Here is an 8,479-nt window from a genome sequence, read left to right as displayed (position 1 = left end):
TGCCAGTCACACCAGCAGATCCAGGTGCTGCTTCCGTTTGCCTCCACCTGTCTTATTCCCTTTTCCACTTTCAGTTTCACATGTGCTTGACTTAGATGGTCACTGCTTTCTCTGCCCCACACCACACCCCTGGAATGGTTTCTCACTTGTCCCTGCCAAAAGCCTCGGTCCCTTCTTAGAAGATTACCTATGGGGGCAGCCACAGGGCTGATGTGAGGCCATCACCCCTGCCCAGCCTGGGGTCTCCAAGGCAACAAGAACCAAACATCAAAATAACCAATTCCTAGGTCTCAGTGAAGACAAAGATTCTTCAAGGGATTAGGATTCTAATGAAAGCAGTTCTTTGAGCCCTACCTATGAATCACCTAGTCAGTGAAGCACAAATAAATCTCTTTTGAGAAACAGGCAAATAACCTGAGAGATTGAAGTGGCCTGATTGGAGCTTGAGGCAGGAGCAGGTGTGAGAAATGGGGTGCAGAGAATAGAGGAAGGAAACTTTAGGGGGTAAAGGGCCCAATTATGTGCATCCACCTGCTCAACAGTTCTGAGAGCTCCTGGGGGGTCGTGTCCCCCTCATACCATTTCCTGTCCCTGGGATTGTATCAAACACAATGCCCTTAATATCATGTGTGCAGTTTTCTAATTATGCTAGATACAACATATTTCCAAATGTCCATTTCACATCTTTCAAATAACTCATCCTCTTACCTTCTTCCCATTTCTCATTTAGTTTTGGAACTCACATTGGCACCAATTGTTCATAAACAGATAATCCTTTACCAGAAATAGGATTCTTCTGTTTTGGTTTAGTTCTGTGTCCAGCATACAGAAGATATCTAATAAATGTATTTTGAATTAAACTGAGCTAGATAAAGAAATGTGGGTTTGAACGTTCAATTGACAGCTCAATTTTTCTTGGGATGAGTAAAATTTGCAAATATTTCAATGTGGAAATCAAGAAAGTACATAAAGTCCACTCTTAACCTGCGTGAGTTCTTGGGGACCTTACAACCCAGGGGAGTCCCATTTCCCCTACTAATTCAAGAAGCAAATTCACTCAAGCCTTTCTGTATTTTGCAAATTCTGCAAGAAAGATGTGAGATTTGACAAGGGACAGACAGCAGCCTTGTGTTTACTCACCAGCCGGTCTGTCTGCGGCTTCCATCCAGAATTCTTGTGCCATTTCACCTTCTGCAGGGCAGCCAACAGGGAGAGGAAGCATCTCTAAGAGAGAGTGGCAGGCAACTGGGGTCACCTGTTTCTCCCTGCAGCTTTGGTGTGGCTGCCGGTTGGCCATGGCCCAGAGCCAGTGTGGGTCTGACTATTTCAGTCCTTTCTTCTTTCTCCTCTCCATACTCCTGGCTCATTCAGGAATACATGGTGTCGCTCCTTTTTGACCTTGCATTGCCTGGACGCAGACAGTGGGGACACGTTGTCTGCCGCAAACAAATCTGTCTGGATCATGGAGATGATGCTCTGCTCTGGACACCTCAGAACAATGGTGCTTCTTTCAGAGACCTCGGAAGCTGTGGTCCTGTGTCTGGAGATCATCCATGATTCCTCTCCATTTCTATTCCACAGGACGTTCAGCAGGGTGGGCTGCGCTTCTCTCAACCAACTCAGCTTGCTTTGGCTGCTTCTCAGCTCTGCCTTCTCCAGGTTAGCCCATCTGAAGATGGGCTCTCTGTGATAGTCTGACTCCTGAGGCTTCCTTGAAAGATTTCCTTCTTGCTTCTTTTCCTTGTGTTCTTATCCCTTTTATTAAACATGCTGCTCCTTGTCTCCACATCTCTCCATTTCTCCAATCTCTCTGCATCGACGGGAATTCTGCATTTGCTTTTTCTGCTAACCCAGTTCTTGAATCCTCTCATCCTTAGAACCTAAACATGCTCCTTTGTTATTCTCTCCTTCAAGACTCCATGAAGCAACCCTGGCCGATCAGTGGATAAGACCAAAGAGATCGCAGGACGTTGCTGGCATTTAGTCTCCGCTCAGGGTAAAGCCTCCCTGGGTGGGAAGAAGAGTGTTGAGGAAATAGTGCCTACCAGGAGGCCAGCACTTTGGAGCAGGTTGGCAAGAGTTGGAAAGCAGGAGGCCTGTGCTGGTCCTCGCAGGGAGTGCTCATCTTTGAAAGCAGTCATCTTTCCATACAACCCAATCCCAGATGAAAGGAGACAGAAGCTCCCTGCTGACTGCTTCTGCCTAGCACAAAGTGCCTGCGTGTCTGGGTGATACCTGACTCCAGACCCGCCTATTTCTCCCCCTTTAATTGTCTTGGAAGAAAACAAAGAAAATTTGATTTTATTACAAGTCTAGGGCTTCTTTGTGATGCTGTGGGGCTTTTTCATCTGGACGGCATTAAAATAAGTGGTGATAATGGTCTTGGGGAGTGTAGACGAAGGACCTTTTATCTGAGACTCAAGCTGAGCCATGAAAACTCAATGGGGAGAAAGACTCCAATAAGTCATCGTAAATGGCAGTTCTGGCTGGCCGCCAAAGCCACAGAGGAGGTTGGGGTGCTGTTACCTGCAGGTGGTACCTAGAGGTGCCTGTACTTATGCAACTTGTATCTATTCCCAACTCTGACTACCTTTTCCTTGCATCTTCCGGTGCTACCCTTCACCTCCTAAATCAATCCAAGTGACTCCAACTTGCCTTCCCAGATGCCCTACTTGTGGTGTGTCCAGGCCTTGGATTCAGTGACATAACCACAGTCCTCCTATGGTGCTTTAACACCTTTGAATAGGTTGTGTGTAAAGCAGCAGGGCTGGAGGAAGGATGCCCAGAACAGAATTGGGCACACGTTCCTGGTATATCCATTTCACTTAGAGAGTTGAGCAAAAGATGACAAAGTTTAACTGCAAATTTAAGTGATTTTTAATGTTCAAGCCAATGAGAACGTATTATGGAACTAGTGAAATTTTAAGATGAACTGATTTTATGCCTATGGAGGGCCCTTAGGGCTATCTCCTGACATTTCTAATATCCCCACTCGCTCTGTTCTGACACAGTGGATACCCGGTGAAAGCGTTTGATGAACACTACCTTATTGCTTTCCCATTAGCCTCCTGATACATTTCCTAGTGAGTTCAAGTGCATTTGCATTGATTTTTCAACTCGTATTTTTCATCCTTCTTTCAAAATGATCTCTTTCTCCAGAAACTTCCCTGTTCTCAAACCAATTACCAAAGCCTCAACTTATAACATTATTTCCTCTACAACTCTCTTATGTGACAACAGGGGACATTATGTGGCACTACAAAACACAAAGCTGTTGGACCTTTTTAACCATGGTCCAAATCAATCCTAATCATTCGCCTCAAACATCCATCTCTGACTGTATGCTGCCTCATTTAAAGATCCTTCTCTCAGAGCAGACAGGGAGAGAGTCTACTGCTGACAGTTAATGCCACTTCTTTCTCAAACCAATCTGTCTCTCTCTGGAAATGCTGGGTGGGCCAGGACGTGAGGTTGATTATGGACCTGCAGGATCACGTGACACAAAAGAATGACATGGCATGCACCAACACCCAATTAATGAGGGCTGGACATGTGACCTCTTTGAAGATCTCCCACAGAACTCTGATTTCATGGGTGTACTGCCTGAAGAAGAGTCCTGACTTAGCAAGAAGCCCAAGTAAAGAATTTTATGGGACAAAGGACTCTTCTGAGGAAGGCAAATAACAGACTGAAGGAAAGGGCGTCTAAAACCAATGAAGAAGTACAAAGAAAAAAGACATTACATACTGTGTCCACACCCTCCGTGGAGGGGGTATAAAGGCCCATCCGGGGGAAGGAGACCCACAGCGCTGTGGCTCGCCTTGCATTCTGTCTTCAGCCGGACACCTCGCTCCCTCCCAGCACCATGCCTTACAACTGCTGCCTGTCCAACGTGAGCTGCCGCAGCAGCTGCTCCTCCCGGCCCTGCGTGCCCCACAGCTGTCATGGCTGCACCCTGCCCGGGGCCTGCAACATCCCCGCCAACGTGGGCAACTGCAACTGGTTCTGTGAGGGCTCCTTCAACGGCAGCGAGAAGGAGACCATGCAGTTCCTGAATGACCGGCTGGCCAGCTACCTGGAGAAGGTGCGCCAGCTGGAGAGGGAGAATGCGGAGCTGGAGGCCCGCATCCAGGAGCGGAACCAGCAGCAGGAGCCCTTGGTGTGCCCCAGCTACCAGTCCTACTTCCGGACCATCGAGGAGCTCCAGCAGAAGGTGAGGGGGCTGGCTGTCATCTGTAAGCAAGGAAGGATGACTGTGATGTGATCCTCCATCTGGGGTAGAGAAGTGTTTCCTGCTTCTTGGCTGCCGTGATTCTTACCTTCAAAATGTCTCTTAAAGCCATTCTAAAGAAGTTGGTGGTTTGGTCCTGACTTCCCATCCTCACTAAGCCATCTCTCCTCCCCAGATCCTGTGCACCAAGTCTGAGAACTCCAAGCTGGTGGTGGAGATCGACAACGCCAAGCTGGCTGCCGATGACTTCAGGACCAAGTGAGTTCACACTTGTTTCCTTTACTTTGGTTTAACCTCTCGTGAAATGGGATTTCCATAGCTTTACTGAACAACTGGTCAACCCCGTTAGTTGTGAAGAAGATGGGAGGGAACCACGCACGTAAAGGAATCACAAAAACAGAGGGCAATGGTGGGTCTCCATGGAGCCTCCACAACTCTCTGTTTCCTGGGTCTACTCATTTCAGAAAGAGGGAAGACCAAGCAAATGAGATTACCAAGGATGGTTCTTTTGAGTCTTGAAGATCTGCCAGTTGCTGATCTGCCCCTACCCTCCTGCAGGTTTGAGACGGAGCTGTCCCTGCGGCAGCTGGTGGAGTCCGACATCAACGGCCTGCGCAGGATCCTGGACGAGCTGACCCTGTGCAAGTCTGACCTGGAGGCCCAGGTGGAGTCCCTGAAGGAGGAGCTGCTCTGCCTCAAGAGGAACCACGAAGAGGTGAGGCCAGAAATGTGAGATCAAGAAACCTGACTCAGTCTCAAGAGGGTGGCTTTAGGAATTTGGTGCAGAACCAATATGAGGCTGAGGATGTCTGTAAGAATTTTGTTTGAAAAAAAAAAAAAAGCCTTATGAGGAAAGAAGAATTGGAGAGAGAAAACCTGTGCATGTCCCCAAACAGGATACACCTTTTACTCCAATCCCCTGCACCATTTCTTTCTAGAGTATTTCCATTTGCTGGTAATTGGTCACCAAGTTGTGGAACGAGTCCTGGTATTACTGTTATTAGTGCAAAATAATTCTTATTTCTCCCTCAAAGGCCAAACAATCAAACAAACAAAATATGACTGAGCTTGTGGGTCTCCACATTTCCTAAGTCATGGTGAAGAAGGAGTGGGGACACTTTCTGTCTCTTTGGAGGGGCTATTCATTGGATATGCAATCTGAGATGGTACCAAAGTTTTGTTTTCTGGCGTCCTCACAGCCAATCTGGGAAAACGTGCATCTATCATTCTATCCTTCAGTGATACCTAAGCAAATCCTTGGGAATTCTTTTTGGAGCCAAGTCCCATGGCATGGCCACGGTGAGGAGGTGCTGGGCCACATGCAGACCATCTTGCCTAGAGCTGTCACAGACTGCTTTGCTCAGTTTTCTTTCTGAAAAAATAGACTAACAGGGCATCAACAAGCAATGCCATCTCTGAGAGTCCAATCATTGAGGACAGTAACTCTTACATTTTTTTGCATCCACAGGAAGTCAACACCCTGCGCTGCCAGCTTGGAGACCGCCTCAACGTGGAGGTGGACGCTGCCCCCACCGTGGACCTGAACCAAGTGCTCAATGAGACCAGGTGTCAGTACGAGGCCCTGGTGGAGACCAACCGCAGGGAAGTGGAGGAGTGGTTCACCACCCAGGTGGGCATCCGAGCACCTGACCACTCGGGATTCAAGACCCCTGGGCCTTTAGGGCAGGGCCTGATCCTGTCTCCTCCCCTTGGGTGTTTCAGACTGAGGAGCTGAACAAGCAGGTGGTGTCCAGCTCAGAGCAGCTTCAGTCCTACCAGGCGGAGATCATCGAGCTGAGACGCACGGTCAACGCCCTGGAGATTGAGCTGCAGGCCCAGCACAACCTGGTGTGTATTGCAAAATTGGGGAGCAGAGTCACCTCTGGGCCTCACACTCTCCTTAGCCCTTGGAGCTGGTGACTCTGTGAGCCCATGGAGAAGCTCCTTAAAGGGGGGGCAGCTCTCTGACACCCCTTTGTTTTCCCCACTACAGAGGAATTCTCTAGAAAACACACTGACAGAGAGCGAGGCCCGGTATAGTTCCCAGCTGTCCCAGGTGCAGGGCATGATCACCAACGTGGAGTCCCAGCTGGCTGAGATCCGGGCTGACCTGGAGCGTCAGAACCAGGAGTACCAGGTGCTGCTGGACGTCCGGGCCCGGCTGGAGTGTGAGATCAACACGTACCGGAGCCTGCTGGAGAGTGAGGACTGCAAGTGAGTAACAGCTCTCATGAGTACACTACTCCGTGGCACTCTCCAAAGATTACATACCTTGGGAAGGAAACCATGCCTTCACTCCAGGCATGCTCAGACAGCATTTTTCTTTCTCCCTCAAAGGCCAAAACAAACAAACAACAAACAAAATATGACTGAGATTGTGGGTCTCCACATTTCCTAAGTCATGGTGAAGAAGGAGTGGGGACACTTTCTGTCTCTTTGGAGGGGCCATTTGTTGGATATGCAGAAAACACATTATGGCCATCATTAACCACATCAAATAGTTTGGAAGCAAGAATTATTTGATGTACATATGGAAATTGTACAACTAATTCTTTGTATTCTACTATGATAGTATATATGATCGCCTGATATGTGATCAATGATGTCTTACTGTCTACAATACTGTATTGCATAGAGGGGATCTCTCTATACACTATCCTATCTGGCCTTATAATTTAACCCCTGGCCAATATTCTCCCCATTCTATATGTGACTTGCCCAAAGTCACCAGCTGGGAATGGACCAACATGGGGTAGAAGTCAGAGTTTCAGGGTTTCTATCCAGTGCTTTTGGCGCTCTGTGATAGGGAGAGCGTTAGCAATTTGATAATGTGCCGCAGTGCAAGGTAGGCCTTCTCTGTTCTAGGCCGGGCAGGGTCCTGATAGGTGTTCCACTCTTGGGGTCTCTCTGGTATGTGATTTTTACATCCCCCTCAATTTACCTTGTCATTCTTTGTCTCTAGGCTTCCCTGCAACCCCTGCGCCACAACCAACGCATGCGGCAAGCCCATTGGGCCGTGTGTTGCCAACCCCTGCACTCCCTGCGCGCCCCCTGCCCCTTGCACACCTTGTGTCCCGCGCTCCCGCTGTGGACCCTGCAACTCCTTCGTGCGCTAGAATCCAGCAAAGCCAAAGGGGCAAGGACACTGGCCTGGGGGCTCCAGAGTGTTGACCTGGCTCTGGTTCCTTCAAGAGAAAGGGCCTGAAAACACAGTGGAAAGACTGACGCTGCCCCAGGGAGGCACAAGAAACTCACCGAAAGCCTCCAGCCACTCCAGCCTACTCCAGACCCGCCATCAGGGTCTGTTTCTTCCTTTGCTTACTCAGAGAACCCTCTGAAGTGCCAGCAGCCCTTCCTTGTATCCCAATAAAGGCAATTTTCATGGCAAAGCAGATGCCTTTCTCTTTGGTATGCATTCATTGCCACTGTCAGCATCAATTGGGGACTCTATAAAAAGCCACTTGAAAGACCACACAATGGCCTGACTCTTTGAGACAAGAGCCATTCCATGCCTGGCAAGCAGGCATGTCTGGCCTGGTGCCCTGGACCCAGGAAGGAGGCAGAGAGGCCAGCAGAAAGCAGGGCAGGGTGCTGCCACCCGTATCTCCCCTTGACCATCCCTGGCTTTTCCTCTTGACCTGGCATTTCCCAAAATTGCTAGAGTCCTGAGCTGGGAACCGGAAAGAGGCTCTGGAAAATTTGTCTTTTCCCAGTAGGAGCTTTGGGTCCAGTGCTGCATGATTCTGGACCAGGCAGTCCCAGCAGCACCCTGTGAAGGGACCCCCCCTGGCTTTTCTTGCCATGACCAGTACCTCCTCCTCTCCCCTGTGTGTGTAGATGGTTATCACCTGGGTCACCAGCTGCTCTTCCTCCCTCCCTGGCTTTGGGTCTCAGAGACCCCATCAACTCTTCAGTTGATACTTTGGCCTTTCTCCATTCAATTCAGCCAATACCTGTTGAATTCCTACTAAACAGATGATTTTAGGCTTTGATGCCATTAATCTATGTTGGCAAAGCATAGTCCTGTAAACTGAAGTCCTCAAATGAGTTGAAATTCTATCTATCCCACGGTGGTTGTGCCATTTAAAATTTTTCCTAGAAATGCACAGGGTCCCAATTTCTCCCCATCCTTGCCAACTCTTGTTATGTTCTGTTTGTTTTTAAATAATAACCATCTTAATGGTTATTACAGTGGTTTTGTTTGCATTTCCCTGATGATTAATGATGCTGAGCATCTTTTTCATGTGC

General features: G+C 48.7%; 1 protein-coding gene across 1 annotated transcript; it reads left to right on the top strand.

Annotated features, from left to right (window-relative positions):
* The first annotated feature begins 3,865 nt into the window (after nucleotides 1–3,865).
* On the top strand, nucleotides 3,866–7,347 carry LOC113181382 (keratin, type I cuticular Ha1). The gene is made up of 7 exons (XM_026386885.2): nucleotides 3,866–4,213; nucleotides 4,407–4,489; nucleotides 4,790–4,946; nucleotides 5,700–5,861; nucleotides 5,954–6,079; nucleotides 6,225–6,445; nucleotides 7,194–7,347. The coding sequence occupies exons 1-7, from the start codon at nucleotides 3,866–3,868 to the stop codon at nucleotides 7,345–7,347; spliced, it is 1,251 nt and encodes a 416-aa protein (XP_026242670.2).
* Nucleotides 7,348–8,479: the final 1,132 nt, after the last annotated feature.

The sequence above is a fragment of the Urocitellus parryii genome, chromosome 7, assembly GCF_045843805.1.
Source record: "Urocitellus parryii isolate mUroPar1 chromosome 7, mUroPar1.hap1, whole genome shotgun sequence".
Taxonomy (NCBI): domain Eukaryota; kingdom Metazoa; phylum Chordata; class Mammalia; order Rodentia; family Sciuridae; genus Urocitellus; species Urocitellus parryii.
The sequence above is the reverse complement of the archived record's forward strand: the minus strand, read 5'-3'. Positions and strand labels throughout refer to the sequence as shown.

Coding starts and splice junctions, on each gene's coding strand:
- LOC113181382 (XM_026386885.2), top strand. CDS start 3,866: ATGCCTTACAACTGCTGCCTGTCCAACGTGAGCTGCCGCAGCAGCTGC. Junction 5,862..5,953: donor AGGAGTGGTTCACCACCCAG/GTGGGCATCCGA, acceptor TGGGTGTTTCAG/ACTGAGGAGCTGAACAAGCA. Junction 6,080..6,224: donor TGCAGGCCCAGCACAACCTG/GTGTGTATTGCA, acceptor TCCCCACTACAG/AGGAATTCTCTAGAAAACAC.